The sequence below is a fragment of the Myotis myotis genome, unplaced genomic scaffold, assembly GCF_014108235.1.
Source record: "Myotis myotis isolate mMyoMyo1 unplaced genomic scaffold, mMyoMyo1.p scaffold_m19_p_10, whole genome shotgun sequence".
In the NCBI taxonomy this organism is placed as follows: Eukaryota; Metazoa; Chordata; class Mammalia; order Chiroptera; family Vespertilionidae; genus Myotis; species Myotis myotis.
The window spans coordinates 77343717-77360170 of NW_023416314.1; the positions used below are offsets into that span (position 1 = coordinate 77343717).

At 62.1% G+C, this 16454-nt stretch overlaps 3 protein-coding genes across 4 annotated transcripts; all 3 read left to right on the top strand.

Moving 5' to 3' along the window:
- The first annotated feature begins 18 nt into the window (after positions 1-18).
- On the top strand, positions 19-7242 carry TBX10 (T-box transcription factor 10). Its single transcript, XM_036326952.1, has 8 exons — positions 19-25; positions 3268-3535; positions 3623-3724; positions 4111-4282; positions 5392-5547; positions 5834-5901; positions 6098-6192; positions 6595-7242. The coding sequence occupies exons 1-8, from the start codon at positions 19-21 to the stop codon at positions 6882-6884; spliced, it is 1158 nt and encodes a 385-aa protein (XP_036182845.1). The 3' UTR covers positions 6885-7242.
- A 1199-nt stretch (positions 7243-8441) lies between these two features.
- On the top strand, positions 8442-10540 carry NUDT8 (nudix hydrolase 8). Its single transcript, XM_036326431.1, has 4 exons — positions 8442-8748; positions 9318-9450; positions 10047-10124; positions 10224-10540. The coding sequence occupies exons 1-4, from the start codon at positions 8555-8557 to the stop codon at positions 10455-10457; spliced, it is 639 nt and encodes a 212-aa protein (XP_036182324.1). The 5' UTR covers positions 8442-8554; the 3' UTR covers positions 10458-10540.
- A 1956-nt stretch (positions 10541-12496) lies between these two features.
- On the top strand, positions 12497-16178 carry LOC118665211 (double C2-like domain-containing protein gamma). Of its 2 annotated transcripts, none has more exons than XM_036326433.1 (10): positions 12497-12873; positions 13032-13111; positions 13190-13261; positions 13460-13569; positions 13648-13786; positions 13918-13968; positions 15154-15305; positions 15412-15493; positions 15676-15772; positions 15852-16178. In XM_036326433.1, exons 1-10 carry the CDS (start codon positions 12627-12629, stop codon positions 15983-15985), a joined length of 1164 nt encoding a protein of 387 aa, XP_036182326.1. In that variant the 5' UTR covers positions 12497-12626; the 3' UTR covers positions 15986-16178. The 2 variants fall into 2 exon arrangements, with proteins under 2 accessions (XP_036182326.1, XP_036182327.1); XM_036326434.1 differs by having other exon boundaries at positions 15618-15772; positions 15852-15994.
- The last annotated feature ends 276 nt before the right edge of the window (positions 16179-16454 follow it).

Here is a 16454-nt window from a genome sequence, read left to right on the forward strand (position 1 = left end):
GGACATCCGGCCGTCCGCATGGCAGGTACAGTGTGGGTACAGGCTCCGGAGTGAGTGGGGCAGAGCAGGGAAACCCCGCTGGACCCAGGCCCAGGCAAGAGGGTGAGGCAGGGCACCCAGGCTGTCAGGGCGGGGCTGGTGGACTCCCAGCCATCCAGGTGCAGTTATGGGGTGCCGACAGGCAGGGGACAGAGCTGCTTCTGGAGGTGAACGCCTTATCAGGCATGGGTGACCTTGGGCCTGTCCCCTCCCCTCTCTGGGCCTCACCCCTTGAGCATCAAGGCGAGGGCTAGACAAGAAGCACCTAACTTTCTCCCTAGACGGACTCGATGCCTGTGGAAATGGGCATCTCCCGACCTGAGCAGTGCTGGTTTTAGGGGAACTGGGCCGAGGACAGCACTCCCCCCTCCCCTGGTTTTTGAGGGCACTGAAGGGCAGGGCATTGGCTGGGATGGGCAGGGGGCTCAGAGAAGACTTGGGAGCCAGTGACCAGCCTGGGAAGCCCTGGGGCCCAGCAAAGCCATGAGCTTCTACCCTTGGGACCCACCACCATGGACGCTAGGGGCTGGCATCATACCTGGATGTCATTCCTGCAGCTGCCCACCTGACGGCCTGGTCCCAGATGGTGGGGCCATCTGTCTATCCACCCGTCACGCCCACTGGGGTATGCAGACCAGACATCCCACCCCACCCCCAGCCCCCAGGAATACCGGGGGCTTTAGCAAGATGCCCCTTCTCCAATGTGGTCCCGGGCCCCCACTCTTACCAGGCGCTGCCTCAGTGCCAGCTCTGGCCAGTTTGGCTCTTTAGACGCTCCCTCCACCCACCTATTTGTCTGTCTGTCCATCCATCTGACACCGATATTCTACCTCTGCCCAGGGGGTCCCATGGTGTTACCAGATCCCCAGCTTCTCCTGGGGCTGCTAGTAACTAATCACTTGTGTTTCAGGATTTTTTTTCTATTTTAAAATGTTTAATTGTGTAAAATGTACATAACATTAAATTTACCATTTTAAAATGCACAGTTTAGGGGCATGACGCACATTCACGCTGCTGTGCCGCCGTCACCACCATCAGCTCCGGGACGCTTTGCATCTTGTAACACTGAAACGCTGTCCCCTTTAAACACGAACTTCCCCTCCCCTCCCCCAGCTCCTGGCACCCACCGCCCTACTTTCTGTTTACGAATTTGACAGCTCTAGGGACTTCCTGTAAGTGGAATCGTACAGTATTTGTCCTTCTGTCTGGCTTATGTCACTCAGCATATGTCCTGAATTTCCTTCTTCTTTAAAATATCTATCTATCTATCTATTTATTTCAGAGAGGATGGGAGAGAGAAAGAGATAGAAACATCAGTGATGAGAGAGAATCATCCATCAGCTGCCTCCCACACGCCCCACACTGGGCATCGGGCCTGCCACCCAGGCAGGTGCCCGGCCTGGGAATCAAACCGTGACCTCCTGGTTCATAGGTCCACCCTCAACCCCTGCGCCACGCCGGCCGGGCAGAATTTCCGTCTTTGTAGGGCTGAAGGGCAGTGAGTCATGTCTGGACAGACCACACTTTGCTTATCCATTCATGGGCACCTGCGTTGCTCCCACCACTCCTATTGTGAGCACTCTCCCGTGAGCACAGATGTACAGCTACGCGTTCGGGTCGCTGCCCAGCTCTGTGGGGTCTATGCCTAGCTTGTTGCATGGCGTGGTAACCCTAAGTCTAGTTTTTGGGGACCACCATTCTGTTTCCCACAGCGACCGCACCGTTTTACAGGCCGCCCAGCCGTGCACAGGGTTCCAGTTGCTCCACCTCCTCACCAGCCCATCATTTTCTGTGTTGTTATTGTTTTGAGAATCACCGTCCTCGCGGTGTAAAGCAGTATCTCCTTGTAGTTAGGATTTTTTTTTTAACCAGAAGGGTGGAGGGGGACAAAGTGTGGGGAGCCGCTACGGTGTTTGGACAGGGTCAAGCCTTGGACTGAGGAGAAGGCACAGTCCTCTCGTGGCCACGTGCAAGTCACAGCTGGAGGGCAGAGCCCGCCCAGCACAATGATAGCCAACAGCTGGAGTTGTAAGCTTGAACCTGTGGTCCGAACACGTGGCCCCACGCGCCTGAGTGACAGAGTTCAGGTGCATGTAGCTGAGTGGGACTGAAACCCACGAGAATGTTGTAAACATCTTGGTCACGCCCTGACTTTGCCTCGTGCATCTGCTATAAAATAAAGACACGGCTTGTGGGCGTTGGCCTGTCTCTCCATCAGAGGAGCAGCGTCCCACCGAGACCCAGCTCATTCTCTTGTCTGTCTTTTCTAAGCCTTTCATCGCCCCCACTCAGGGTCACTGAACCGGGCTGAGCTGGCATGAGTATGCCATGGCCGTGCCGGCTCCCCACAACAAAGCTTTTGGCCAAGGCTTGTGCCAGGATGGCAGATCAAAAGGCAGGATCTTGAGAAAAAAAAGTGAGGAGGCCAGAGCAGAAAGATGGCTCCCGGAGGCAGGATTCGGGCGGGTTTTCCAGGTCAGAGACGGCAAGAGCAATTCGTGGTAATGTGGGGGATCTCCTCTCAGTGCAGCTCTTCTTCAGGGGACAAGGCAGTGGGGTCTCCATGGAGCTGAGACAGACCCCACCCCAAGCACCCCAATCTCAGGTGTCCCATTATCTATATTATGTGTCATGTGTGAAGGGCTTCCTGTGTGCCAGGCCCTGCAGGGGTCCTCACAGATCCTCACATCAGCCCTAGGAAGCAGGTTCTACGAAGCCCTGGTGATGAATGTGGAAACTGAGGCTCAGGGAAGTGAAACCATTTGCTCGCGGCCACCTGACAGCTCCGAGATCCCCTGGGGAGCCAGCCAGGCCTGGTCTCCGGCCTCCGGGAGCTTTTCATTTATTTATTTTAATTTTCTTTATTGATTAAGATATTACATATGTGTCCTTATCCCCTTTGTCCCCTCACCCCCCAGCTCATGCCCTCACCCCCTGGTGTCTGTGCCCATGGGTTAGGCTTATATGCATGCATACAAGTCCTTTGGTTGATCTCTCCCCCTTACCCCCACCCTCCCTACCTTCCCTCTGAGGTTTGACGGTCTGATCGATAAGTGAGCATTTACCTTACAAGGTGATGCTGAGTCACGTTAACTGTGGGAACACACAGACCTGGCAGTCAGGGAGGACTTCCTGGAGAAAGAGGCACCTAGATGCAGCCTGGAGGCGGAGGGCTAGCTGGGTGGAGTGGGGGCGAGCAGGGCCCATGCTTCTGTCCTCTCTCCCCAGCCTTCCTCTCCGCAGGCCTTGGGGTACTTGCAGCCTCCGAGACCTACCCCCTGCCCATGAGCAGCTCCAGCTGGGAGCCCCGGCTGGTTTCTCCGTTCCCATCAGGCCTTTCCACTGGCTCCACAGGGGCCCAAGCCATGGGTGAGCCCGCCAGGCAGGGCCCCAAGAACCCGCACGTGTCCAGCGTGACGGTCCAGCTGGAGATGAAGACTCTGTGGGAGGAGTTCCACCAGCTGGGCACAGAGATGATCGTCACCAAGGCAGGCAGGTGTGAGCGGCAGGGGCGGTGTGCCTGTGGGTGCGGCCGGGCCAGGCTGGGGCCGCACTCAGGCTGCTGGGCACCTCCCTCCGGCAGGAGGATGTTCCCCACCTTCCAGGTGAAGATCCTGGGCATGGACTCGCTGGCTGACTACGCCCTGCTCATGGACTTCGTGCCCCTGGATGACAAGAGATACAGGTGTGGGGGCCACCGGGGAAGGGGCTCAGTCCTCCGGTGCTGAGATGGGGAGTCGGCCCCTCGCTGCACTCCGGGGAGGCAGGGGCCAATGAAGCAGCACCAGGGAGGCCTATCCGGGGGCAACACTGGGGAGTCTGGTGGCAGGGGCACCAGCCCAGGCAGCTGACGGTGGGCAGTGGGCAGCCTGGACAGGCAGCGTGGGCTAACCCAGGGCAGCGGGTGGGACCACAGAACTCTCTCAGAGCCTCTGGTTCCTTGTGTGCAAGATGGGCTGGTGCGTGGGCGCTCACAGCCCCTTTGCCCGCCAGACTTGGCTCCAGGCAGGGGCAGCAGGTGAGGGTGTGTGTGATGCAGACGGGCACCCTCACCCCCGCTCTGCTCCCCAGGTACGCCTTCCACAGCTCGGCCTGGCTGGTGGCCGGCAAGGCGGACCCGGCCACGCCCGGCCGTGTGCACTTCCACCCCGACTCACCGGCCAAGGGCGCGCAGTGGATGCGCCAGATTGTGTCCTTTGACAAGCTCAAGCTGACCAACAACCTGCTGGACGACAACGGCCACGTGAGGCCCCGGCCACGGGGGAGGGCCCGGGCCTAGTCAGGGGCCTGATGGGGACGAAGTCGGGAGCCAGGCCTGGCTGGGCCTTTGGTGCCCATGGCCTTGCTGCCCAGCATCCCCACCCACTGCTGCTGGCCACCGCTGGGGCGCCGAGCTCACCTGCTGCGGTTGGGCGGCAGAGGGGACTGTGCAGGCACGGGGGCCGGGGGGGCGGGGGGAGTGGGAATGTTCCAGCAAACACTGTCCCTCTCATGGGCAGTGTATGGACCACCCACACGGAGCAGGCCCATTGTGGGTCACACAGGACGGCTGACACTCTCAATCAGAGACCGTGCCCCCCAGGGCTCACCTCCTGGGGGCAGGGCCGATGGTGAGCAAAAGTCCAGGAAACACTGGTCTCGATGTCTCAGGGGGTGATGAAGCCAGGAGCAAAAAGGACCCAGGAACGTTCGGGGCTGGGGGCGGCTGCTCCCTCGGGACCAGGAAGTTGCTGCAGAGAATGTGGGCAGGATGGGAAGGACAGGAGGGAGCCCGTGCATCTAGAAGGGGAGCTGTTCAGGTGGGCGGAGGCACGGAGAAATGTGGGGGGGAGCTGGGGGACTGCACGGATGGACGGATGGACGCTGCCACGTGGCTGGATTGGAGCGAGGAGGGGGAGGGGTGGGGAGAGGCTCTAGGCCAGGCTCATCTGCTCATCAGGTGGCTGCAGAGAGGATTCTGGCTTTTACTCTGGGTGGGGCGGGAGCCACAGGGGAGTGTTGAGGAGGGGGTGGCATGCGATGGCTCACTGGGGTTGCTGTGTGGAGAACGAACGGAGGGGCCAGGTGGAGGCAGGGAGACCCGCCAGGAGGCAGCTGAGGAGACCCAGGTGAGATGATGGAGGCCAGATGGGGTGGAGGCCCTGGGGTGGGAGAGGCGATCAGGTAGTGGACAGTTCTGAAGGCAAGGTGGGCAGCCGAGATGTGGGTGTGAAAGAAAGCAAAGCAGCAAGGATGCTCCAACCTAAGGGGGCCTGTACCACCCGCACCAGCAAGGTGGCAGCAGGCCCAGGGCATTCCCTGCCCGGGGACAGCGTGCAGCCTCAGTGCCAGCTTGCTGCTGTCCCCCCACAGATCATTCTCAACTCCATGCACCGCTACCAGCCCCGCTTCCACGTGGTCTTCGTGGACCCACGCAAGGACAGCGAGCGCTACGCCCAGGAGAACTTCAAGTCCTTCGTGTTCACGGAGACCCAGTTCACGGCCGTGACAGCATATCAGAACCACCGGGTGGGTTGGGCCACAGCTCATGGGGCACCTGCCAGCCCATTTCACAGGGATGGAGACTGAGGCTCAAGTCTTAGCTGCCCCATGCACACAGACCCCAGCCCTTCTCTCCTTCCGGGGCCTCAGCGAGCATCTGCCCGGTCATTCCCCTCCCTTCACACCCGCGGTGGTTCCCGGTCCCGGGGCCTCCTGACTGGGGGGTCCAGGGAGGTAAGGATGGGTGAGCCTGGGGCCCCACAGCCTTTCCCCAGGTCGGGGCTGACCCATAACTTCACTCTCTTCTCTGCAGATCACGCAGCTGAAAATCGCCAGCAACCCTTTCGCCAAGGGCTTTAGGGAGAGTGACCCGGACTCCTGGTACTGACCCCTGTCAGGCTTCCCGCTGCCCTGGCCCAGCCCCTCAGCCCCAGCCCCAGGCGTCTGCTAGGGCTTGGGCTCCCTAGAAGGGCCACACCCATTGACTGGTCCTGGGGTCTCATGGGCTGACTGAACCAGATCCTTGGCGTGGTTCTTCACCTTGACCCCTGCCCCATCCCTGCCTGCCCATCTCCAGGACTGCATCTGCACAGCCCCTGCCCAGCGTCCCGGCCCGGAGTCACAGCAGCCTCGGGCCCTGCCTGCTGCGGGGCTGCACAGAGCAGGAGAAAGGTTGGTCCCCAGGGGGACCAGAGCCCACGCGGTGGGTGAGCAGCCAGGGGGCAGCACCACACGCTTCCAAGAGGCTCCGGCTCACTCAGCAGCCCACTGGGCACCTGTGTGGACAGGAGGGGAAGCAGATTTCTCAGGCAATTTGGGGCCCAGGGCAGAGAGAACAGGGTAGGAACACGTTTCTAAGGGGGTAGGGGGGTCGAACAGGTGAACTTCCTGGAGAAGGTGGTTCCCAAGCTGGGCCTTGCAGGACTGGGAAGGAGAAAGTGAGAAAGAAATCCCAGGCAGAGGTAAGAGCAGGAGCAAAGGCTGAGGTGGGCAACCTGGGATGGGAGAAGCGGAGAAGGGCCGGTGTGGCTGTGCGGGGAGGCTGGGGTTCGCTCAGACCACTTCCTCCCTCAGATCCCAGCAAAGCTCCAGCTTCCACCTCCAGGAGCCCTGCTCGGCTCCACCACCAGCTGCTGGCCACCCCTGAGGCTCTGCTGGCCCCCGCCACCTACCGGGCCCTCGCCTATCAGGACCTGTACCCTGGAGCCTCAAGCTCTCTTGGAATCCCAAGGGCCCGGCCGACGCCATATCCCCTCCCCAATATCCAGGCTGACAGGGATCAGGGGGGCCTGCCCCTCCCAGCTGGGATGGGGCTCCTGGCTCCCACTGCCACCTGCCTGAGGTCTCAGCAGGACCCTCAGTGATGATGGGTACCCTGTGGACACAGTCCTCTTACCCTGGACCCCACGCCCTCCAGCCTCACCTCTGCAGAGACGCCCCGCCCTCCCCAAGGAGAGCAGTGAACACAGAAGCCCAGAGAGGGAGGCTACCTGCCCAGAATCTCAGCAAGGCTGGGATGGTGCCAGGCTAGGAACCAGGCCTCCTACTTCCCGACCTGTACCCTTCTGCCTTGGGGGTGACTCCTCCAGACCCTGCTCCCCCTCTTCCTTACCCCAAACATTAAACCATTTGGCATGGGTGGTCAGAGCGCTTCTGTCCTCAGGGCTGAGGGTGGAGGGCCTCAGGGACACTCCAATGCCAGAGCCTGGGCTGCACACCCCAAAGCTCTCCCAGTGCCACCAGCATCCCTGGAAGCACAGTGATGGTAAAGGTGGTGACACCAGCGAGGGGCAGGGCTGGGTGGGAGGCGGAGTTCCTGCTCCCTATCTGTGTGCCCGGATGAGGCCTGAATTGCAGCTCAGAGAGGTACTTGCTCAAGTCAAGGTTTGATGACACCTGCCACTCAACGTCTAGGTGCTGTGCACAGGTTGGGGTCGTCTGGCCGAGGGTTACAGAACCACCATAGGCAATGGCCACGGGGGCCACGATCGGGTGGGGGAGGGACTTGAGAATCTGATAGAGACTTGACACGGGAGAGCTTCTAGAGCAGTGGTTCTCAACCTTCCTAATGCCGAGACCCTTTAATACAATTCCTCATGTTGTGGTGACCCCCAACCATAAAATTATTTTCATTGCTACTTCATAACTGTAATTTTGCTACTGTTATGAATCGTAATGTAAATGCCTGATATGCAGGATGTATTTTGATTGTTACAAATTGAACATAATTAAAGCATAGTGATTAATCACAAAACCAATATGTAATTATATATGTGTTTTCCGATGGTCTTAGGCAACCCCTGTGAAAGGGTCGTTCGACCCCCAAGGGGGTTGTGACCCACAGGTTGAGAACCGCTGTTCTAGAGAAAGTGACATTTAAACCTAAAGGAGTAGAGAGGAAAAAGGAAAAAAGGAGTAGAAAGGAGAGGGAGAGGGGACACAGCTCCGGGAAAGGCCAGGCCGGAGTGGGTCCCGGGAGCGCGAGGTCGCGGCGCGGCCCCTGATATCTAGGGGGCGCCCCATGAACCCCCTAAACGCCGACTCCGCCCATCTTGGAGCAGTTCCTGTGAGGTCCTTGGAGAGGAACGGACACACACGGGCGCAGAGGGACGGGAGCCGGCGGGGCCTCCGCAGCAAGACACCCCGATTCCTGAGCTCCGCGTCGGAAGGGCTGAGTTCGCCCCCGGGCCGAGCACGACCGAAGGTCGAGGACACACAAGCCTGACCACCCATCCCAGCTCCGGCCCGGCCCAGGCCGCCCTCTGCGGGCAGCCAGGACACCGGCCCCCGCCCCTTCCGGCCCCGCCCACCGGTCCCTTCTGGGACCCGCCCCCTGCGCAGGCCACGCCCCTTGCGCAGGCCACGCCCCTTACACCGCTGTGCCTTGAAACCGCCCGGGCAACTTCGGAGCCCCAAGGGCTGGGGCGGGGCGGGGCGGGGCGGGCGTTCGGGCCCTTCGCTGCGCCGCCCGCGCCGGGTCGGAGCTCCCGAGCGCTGCCCGCCCCCCGCCTCCCGCGGCGGCGCCCGGCCGGACATGCTGCCCGACTGCCTGTCGGCGGAGGGCGAGCGGCGCTGCCGGGAGCTGCTGGCAAAGGCCACGGCCCGGTTCCGCGCGCGGCCCGCAGCGGCCGCGGTGCTCGTGCCGCTGTGCTCGGTGCGCGGAGTCCCGGCGCTGCTCTACACCTTGCGGTCCAGCCGCCTGGTCGGGAGGCACAAGGGCGACGTCAGGTACACCGCCCGGGACTCCTCTCCCCGCTGGCGGGAGGGCACTGAGCCTCTCCGAGCCTCGGTTTGCGCCTCTGGAGAATGGTTCTGCGGAGAGCCCGTCGGCCCGGGCGCCGCGCCGGCTCCCTCCAAGCGCGCCCGCATCGCCTGGTGCCCGCGACACCTCCCTCTGAGCTGGGACCCCCCTCTCTGAGCTGGGACCCCTCTCTGAGCTGGGACCCCCTCCCTAGAGGGGCAGCACCTCTCCTGGCCGCGGTAGGAAGACTTGGTCCCAGAGTCTTGAAAGCCGTGGGGCGGGGCTTTCCGGCTTCCCGCCCTGGCCCCGCCCTCGGCGGAAATTGGGGACACCCTAGGGTCCCTGTGGGCGCCTGGGGGCTGCCACAGACAGAATTTGCACGAGTTCCAGGCCCTCTCCCTCACCTCCATTGCTCAAGGAGGTAAAGAGCCTGGGGAGGTCCGGAGGCCTCACTAAACGCGGGGCAGGCGCTTAGGGGTCACTGGCCCTCTGCCGCCCCGCCATCCCCGCCGTCCGTGCCCAGCAGTCCAAGGACCAGGCTCCTGTGCCTGTTTAGTTTCCCAGGTGGCAAGTGTGACCCGGCTGACCAGGATGTGGTGCACACGGCCCTGAGGGAGACCCGGGAGGAGCTGGGCCTGGCTGTGCCCGAGGACCATGTGTGGGGTGTCCTGCAGCCCGTCTATGACCAGGTGAGCCCACCAGGCTCTGAGGCCACAGCCACCCTTCACCCCATTCACCCACTCTTCTGCCCTGGGCTAGGCACCGGGGCCCCAGGGACAAGGAGCTGGTCAGGGACTCCCGCAGGTGCAGAATGCAGTGAGCACCAGGCACCTGCCTGTCCCTCCTCTCCCATCCGCCACCACCCATCAGGGCGGGGCCAGGGGTATTTTTATCCTCTTCTCACAGGGATACTGAGGCTCAGGTTCCGGTGGAAGTGGCTCTGGGGTGAGCCAGCTCTGCTCAGCTTGGTGGATGAGGGTTGGGGAAGGACCATAGGGGAGGAAGGGATTGAATGACAAGCGGCAGGTTTCAAGGTAGTAAAAGTAAGAGAAGGTTGTTCTAAGTGGGGGAACATCTGCGAAGGCCCAGGGGCCTGAATGGGGAAACTGAGTCGGTCAGCCTGGCTGGAGTGAGCCCCACGCAGGACAGGGGCCAGATGGACCTGGCCTTGACTGCTAACGGCCTCTGGATGGCAAGGGTGGGGTCTCCCTCTCAGCCTCCCTTCTCCAGCCCCAAGGGCCTGCCAAGGCCATGCCTCCCTTGACTGCCTGCCTCCCTGGCCCAGGCAAAGAACACCGTGGTGCCGGTGCTCGCCGGAGTGGGCCCGCTGGATCCCCAGAGCCTCCAGCCCAACCCCGAGGAGGTGAGTAGGGGCAAGGATGCCGGGGGACTGGGTTGTCCCAATGGGGGGAAGCTGCCATGGTCAGCCCTCTGTCCACCCTCTCGCTGCCTCCTGTCATAGGTGGAGGAAGTGTTTGCACTGCCCCTGGCCCACCTGCTGCAGGTGCAGAACCAAGGCTACACCCACTTCTGCAAGGGTGGCCACTTCCGCTACACAATGCCTGTCTTCCTGCACGGGCCACACCGCGTCTGGGGGCTCACCGCCATCATCACCGAGTTCACCCTGCAGGTCTTGGTACCTGGCGCCTACCAGCCCCGCCTGGATTTCCCTGGGGCGTGGAGGCTCCAGGGCTGAAGACTGGTCCCTGGCAGCCCCTGCCCTCACCCTGCCAGGCCAGCGCCACCTCAGGACTGAATAAAGAGCCTTTACAAACTCTTGGGCAACTGCATCTTCTGCGCTAGGGCCCTGACCTCGAGCAGATGCCATGGGACAGCTGGTCTCCTGGCTGGGGCACCCCTGTCCAAGCACTCTGTCACCCTCAGCAGTGGGCACTTACCCTGCACCAGGCACTCAGCATCATTTCACCCTCACCTCAGCCCTGTGAGTGGGGCCAGCACTGTCCTCGGCTGGTGAGCTGGGCTCAGAGAGGACAGACAGCTTGACCGAGCTGGGATTTGAACCGGGCCCTCTCTGACTAGAGCCCAGACCCTTAGCCACTGTAGGTTCCTTCCTCCGTGCCTGGCTGGCCACTTGCTGGGCCGCAGGAATATGGAGAGGAGCCCTGCCCGTGACTAATGAGCACCCACCATGCACCAGTTGCTGTGCTGGGGCCACGTCTGCGGACCAGCCAGATGTTGTCCTGGCCTCTGGGGGAGCAGGGGGGGTGGGGCTCAGACTAAAGGAGACCTTAGACCAGATAATCGTGTGGTTGCACATTAAACGATCACATATAAATAATAGTGGAATTATACAGGATTCTGTGTAAGAGTTCGGGGGGGGGGCAGGGACAGTTGGACTTTGGCCTGTGGACTGGGCAGGTTTAGCCAGGATAAGTGATAGAAAGCTGCACCCACTAGCTGACGTTGCCAGAAGGGGAATGGTGATTATGAACTCCAGGGTTAAAGCGGCTTCAGGCATGGCTGTATCCAGGGGTTCTCTCTCTGGCTGTGCTTTCCACTGTGTTGGCCTCATTCCCAGGAGCAGTCTCTATTCCACAGAGAGAGGCGAGGAGAGGGCAACAGCTCTAGGGGGGCACCAGTGTTCCATCCACAGAAAAGAGAGTTGCTTGGCCAGTGTGACCCAGAATTGCACGGCACTGACTTGTGACCCAGCAGGCCTTCCCTGAGCCTGCCACGTGTCCTGCTGGATTTGGAATTCATTGATTGGCAGGGTCTGCGGCACCACCCTGGGGAGGAGGATGAACCCCCTAGGCTGGGAATAGGGAAGGGGTGGCCTCCAAAGGACCACTGACTGGGAAACGGGAATGCTGAGCAGGTAAAAGCCAGCCAAGTTCCCCTTCAGAGCGTGACCTTGAAACCAAAGACAGGAGTGAGCCAGGTCAAAGGGTGGAGTAGGACAGTTAGGGCAGCAGCTGCACATGCACAAAGCTTGGGGTGTCACGGAAACCATGAGGAGTAATGTGGAGATGAGGGGTGCCTAGGGGTGTGCCTCAGTGATGGGGTGGGCTTTATTCCAAGCCCACAAAAGGAGAGAGAGGAGTTGATGTGATTCCATCCATGTTTCAAAAAGCTTGAGCTGCAAGGGGACCAGACCTCAATGCTCTCCTCCCCAAGTGGCCCCTCCTTCCCGGGCACCCCTCCCATTCCACATGAACCCTCCATCTCACCGCCCCTTGCGCCCCTCCATACCTTCCAAAGTGCCCCACACCCCGCCCCTTCCCACCCCCCCCCACATGCTCCCTCCTCCTGCACCCCTTCCCTCTCACCTACCTCTTCATCCCCACACCCCCCTCCCATTGCCCCTGACACCCCTGTCACCACTGGGCATCCGGCCTCCTCGCCCTGGAGCAGGTCCCATGACGGTGGTAAAAATAACTGAGGGCGTGTGAATAGGGGGAGGGGCTGACAAGGGCGGAGGGAGGCTGATGCTAAGTAAGGGACCCCTGGAGTTGAGGGCAGGGAAGTGCCCTCTCCTGAGCCCTGGAGGTGGGCTCTGAGCTCCGCCCCCCCTCGCGGGTGCCAGGAGGCCCTGGTCACACAGATGAGTCACCTCAGTCAGGCGCATACCCAGCGCCAGCAGCGAACAGAGCCAGGTGGCAGAGCTCTCAGAGAGGTAAGTGCCCAGCAGGCACTGCTAGCACACGGGGTCTCCCTCCAGGCTGAAGCCCCCCACTTCTTCCCCACCCACCCAACCCTGCCCTCTGTCCTCAGGTCCCCGGCTGCCACCCAGGACCCTTCTCAGCACCCTCAGCGATGCCTCTTCACCATGTCTCGGCCCCGTGTGGCCCCCTCATACCCCGTCCAAGGGGGCTTGTCTGAGTCCCCTTCCCTGGCCTGAGCCCCCATGGCGGGCACGGCAGCAGCGGGCTGGAGGCGGCCCCAGCGGGTGAGCATGCAGGAGCACATGGCCATCGATGTGAACCCGGGACCCATCCAGCCCATCCCCCTCATTTCTGACTACTTCCCGCATTTCTACCCCTTTGCTGAGCCTGCCCGGGGTGCCCCAGACCCACACCCTGCAGTGTCTCCCGCCAGCTCTGCACCCCAGCCGCAGCCAGACCCAGAGCCAGAGGGAGACTCAGACGACAGCGGTGAGTGGGGGCAGCGGATGAGGACACCCTGGGCCCAGCCCAGCCAGGATGGGGTCTCAGGCATCCCGGGCATCTGACCTGTGAGGGGAAGGGCAGGAGGCATGGTGCCACGGTGGCAGGGTGCCAGAGGAACTGACCTGCGTGCCACCTGCCCTTAGCTACCCTGGGCACCCTCGAGTTCACACTTCTTTTTGATGCGGACAACAGCACCCTGCACTGCACGGCTCACCGTGCCAAGGTAAGGATGGGTGGGCGGGGGTCCCTGAGCCGTGGGCCTGGGGCACAGGCCTGCCCCATATCTGTTGTTTCTTCCCAGGGCCTCAAGCCACCAGCCTCAGGCTCCCTGGACACCTATGTCAAAGCCAATCTGCTGCCAGGGGCCAGCAAGGTGAGGGCAAGACCCAGGCTCCTGCTGCTGCCCCTCAGCCACACACCCACCTGTCCTGGCCGGATCCTCCCCACGAGGCCTGGGCATCAGGCCTGGAGCTCCCATTGCAGGCTGCACAACTGGGGGTTCTACTGGGGAGGTGGCCAGGGTGGGGCCCTGGGGCCGAGGAGGCCCTAACCCCCCCTGCCTGGCCCTCAGGCCAGCCAGCTGAGGACACGCACCGTTCGGGGCACAAGGGGGCCTGTCTGGGAAGAGACGCTCACTTACCACGGCTTCACCCACCAGGATGCTGGGCGCAAGACCCTGCGGTGAGGCTTGAGGCTGGGCCCAAGGGGACAGGGGGGAGTGGGGCTTGCCTGCCCAGGTCTGACTTGGGTGGCCACCAGGTTGTGTGTGTGTGAGGACCCAGGGCTGCGGCCACGGCGGCGGCGAGTGCCTCCCCTGGGGGAGCTGCGGGTGCCCCTGAGGAGGTTGGTGCCCAACCGAGCCAGGAGCTTCAGTGTGTGTCTGGAGAAGCGGAGGCTGGTGAGTCCGGTGGCACACGAGGTGGGGCTTTGGGGTCCAGCAATCTTGTGATGGGGGAGCTGGAGGGGGCGGGCAGGGAGGGAAACTTGGGCAGTGTCTGGCCAAGGTGACCAGGCTCTCTGCCCTTTCAGACCAAGAGGCCGGAGCGCCTGGACACATCCCGGGGCATGTCCCTGTATGAGGTGCGTGGGACAGTGGAACTGAGCAGGAGGTGAAGGGGACAGGCCTGGGGTACTCGGGCATCAGGCAGGTGGGGAGGTGGGCTTGGAGACAGAGGCCACCCCCCATATGTTCTGCGAGTGCTCGGAGCCCTGGGGGCAGCCAGGCCAGAGTATGTGTGGGGCACTGGGATACACAAAGCCCGCAGGCCACCTGGAGGCAGGTGCTGAAACTGATGGGGTTTGTCTGAGGCCAGAGCAGCTGGGAGGGCAGGAGGGAATGGACAGCTGGGACTCACTGGCTGCTCCCAGGGGTCAACGTGGGTGCCACTCCCAGGGCTGGTAGCCCTAGAAAAGCCCTTGTCAGGAGGCAGTGACAGTGGCTGGAGGGGCCCCAGGGGAGACCAAAGACAGGCCAGAACCCCTTTGGCCTGGGAGGGGCAGGGATGCTGCAAGGCTGAGGCAGGACTGGCCCAGGCCCCTCTCGGATGGAAGGTCCAGTGCTGCTGCCCTGCCGCCTAGTGGAGCCACAAGTTACTGCAGCTGATGCCTAAAGGCCAGGCAAGTCCCATCTCCGTGGGGCTGGTAACCGGTGCCGCCCACTTCCTGACCCTCTCACTGAGGGCGGGGGTGCACGGCAGGTGCCCACGGACGCTCCCATAGGAAGAACTGAATGCTAGCGCGGTGGTTGGACTTCCTGCAAATCGACTCCTATGTTAAGAATGGGAGGCACATGTCCTTCCCAGCCTCCCCCGGGCTCCTCGTGGCAAAGGCATTCGGCATCTGGTCCCCAGGATGGTGGGGTGAGGAGGGCGGGTGTTGAGTGGAGAATAGCCTCTCTGAGCTGCTCCCGAGACATGGGCTTTACCCGTAGGAGGGTGGCGTGGGCACCTAGTGGATGGCCATCAGCAAGGGCCCGGCCTGTCTGTGGCTCTCAACATCAGTCCCCTTCCTCTCCAGGCAAAGATGGGAACTGCCCAGTCACGTGGCCTGAGCAAGCCCCTCCCCCTCTTAGGTTCTGGAGGGAACAGTTGACCTGTGCCAGTCAGTCCCTTCCAGGGCACCAGGTCCATGAGTTTGTGAAATTGAACCGTGAAGTTAAATCATTGGCCCCTGACTTCTTTGCAGCCAGTCTGAGCTCACACCCTGGCCGTACTGGTGGGTGGGTGGGCTTTGGGCCACAGGGGCTGACCCCAGCCTACCCTGCAGGAGGTGGCAGAGGTGGCTGGGGAGGAGCGCGGGCGCATCCTGCTGTCACTGTGCTACAGCTCTCAGCGGGGCGGCCTGCTGGTCGGGGTGCTGCGATGCGCCCACCTGGCCCCCATGGATGCCAATGGCTACTCGGACCCCTTCGTCCGCCTGTGAGTGTGAACAGGGTGGACAGGTGGGCATGGGGATTCCTCAGAGCCCCTCTGGGGCTCACCTCTCCAGAGCCACACCTAACCCGACCCCATCCTCCCCAATCAGATTCCTGCATCCAAATGTGGGGAAAAAAACTAAATATAAGACCAGTGTTCGGAAGAAGACCCTGAACCCCGAATTCCACGAGGTAGGCCAGGGCCGGGCCAGGGCAGTCCTGCTACCCGGGGGGGGGGGGGGGGGGGGGGCGGTCAGCACACTGCCTCAGTCAGAAACACAGGTCCCAGCTGACCCGAGTCCCGCACCCGCCTAAGCCTGTTTCCGAAGCTGGGAAGGACGAGGCTGCCCCTTCCTTCCTGTCTCCTCCGGCAGGAGTTCTTCTACGCAGGCCTCAGGGAGGAGCTGGCCCAGAAGACCCTGCTGGTGTCTGTATGGGACTATGACCTGGGCCCAGCCAACGACTTCATTGGTGAGTGGGGAGGCAGGGGAGCTGGGTGGGGGGCCCAATGGGCTCCCGCACATCTCCTGACTCCTATCCCCCAATCCAGGCGGGGTGCAGCTGAGTGGCCGGGCTGGTGGGGAGCGCCAGCGGCACTGGAGAGAGTGCCTGGGCCACAGTGACCACCGGCTGGAGCTGTGGCACCCGCTGGACGGCAGTGCGCCCCTCCAGCTCAGCGACTAGCGGGGGCACCCGCGTGGCCCTGCTCACTGCTCCTCCCCAGACTGACCAGACGCCTCCAGAGTGGGAGGAACCAGGGCTGCCTCACCCACCGTGCCCAGCCCCTAGTTAAATTGCTTCCTTCCTCCTCCCCTTCCAAATGCGCCCAGTGCCCCCTCAGGAAGCAGGAATAAACGTCTCCTCTGGTCCAGACTAAGCCAAGCCTGTTCCTTCCTGGCCCATCACCTCACAGGGCAAACTGGACCCTGCGCTCCTTGTCCCCACCCTCAAGGGTCCAGGTGTGGACCGCAGGCCACAGCACTGCCCTCCTCCCCACCGCTTCCTGCACTGAAGGCTGGGTGTTCAGGATGGTCTAGGACAGACTCGCTGACCCATAGGAGGCCAAGGTCTGGATTCACGGCATGAGCTTGAGCTGGCCTATCCTTTCCAAGCCCCCCCACCTGGGAAACAGGCCCCATGAGTAATGGACCTC

What these genes read in the sequence shown, in the direction of transcription:
- TBX10 (XM_036326952.1), top strand. An exon ending in GAGAGTGACCCGGACTCCTG is followed by an intron (nt 5,902 to 6,097) that starts GTACTGACCCCT and finishes GCCCATCTCCAG; the next exon opens with GACTGCATCTGCACAGCCCC. An exon ending in CTGCACAGAGCAGGAGAAAG is followed by an intron (nt 6,193 to 6,594) that starts GTTGGTCCCCAG and finishes TTCCTCCCTCAG; the next exon opens with ATCCCAGCAAAGCTCCAGCT.
- NUDT8 (XM_036326431.1), top strand. Translation starts at nt 8,555, where the DNA reads ATGCTGCCCGACTGCCTGTCGGCGGAGGGCGAGCGGCGCTGCCGGGAG. An exon ending in AGGCACAAGGGCGACGTCAG is followed by an intron (nt 8,749 to 9,317) that starts GTACACCGCCCG and finishes GTGCCTGTTTAG; the next exon opens with TTTCCCAGGTGGCAAGTGTG. An exon ending in TGCAGCCCGTCTATGACCAG is followed by an intron (nt 9,451 to 10,046) that starts GTGAGCCCACCA and finishes TCCCTGGCCCAG; the next exon opens with GCAAAGAACACCGTGGTGCC.
- LOC118665211 (XM_036326433.1), top strand. Translation starts at nt 12,627, where the DNA reads ATGGCGGGCACGGCAGCAGCGGGCTGGAGGCGGCCCCAGCGGGTGAGC. An exon ending in GGGGCATGTCCCTGTATGAG is followed by an intron (nt 13,969 to 15,153) that starts GTGCGTGGGACA and finishes CCTACCCTGCAG; the next exon opens with GAGGTGGCAGAGGTGGCTGG. An exon ending in CCCAGCCAACGACTTCATTG is followed by an intron (nt 15,773 to 15,851) that starts GTGAGTGGGGAG and finishes CCCCCAATCCAG; the next exon opens with GCGGGGTGCAGCTGAGTGGC.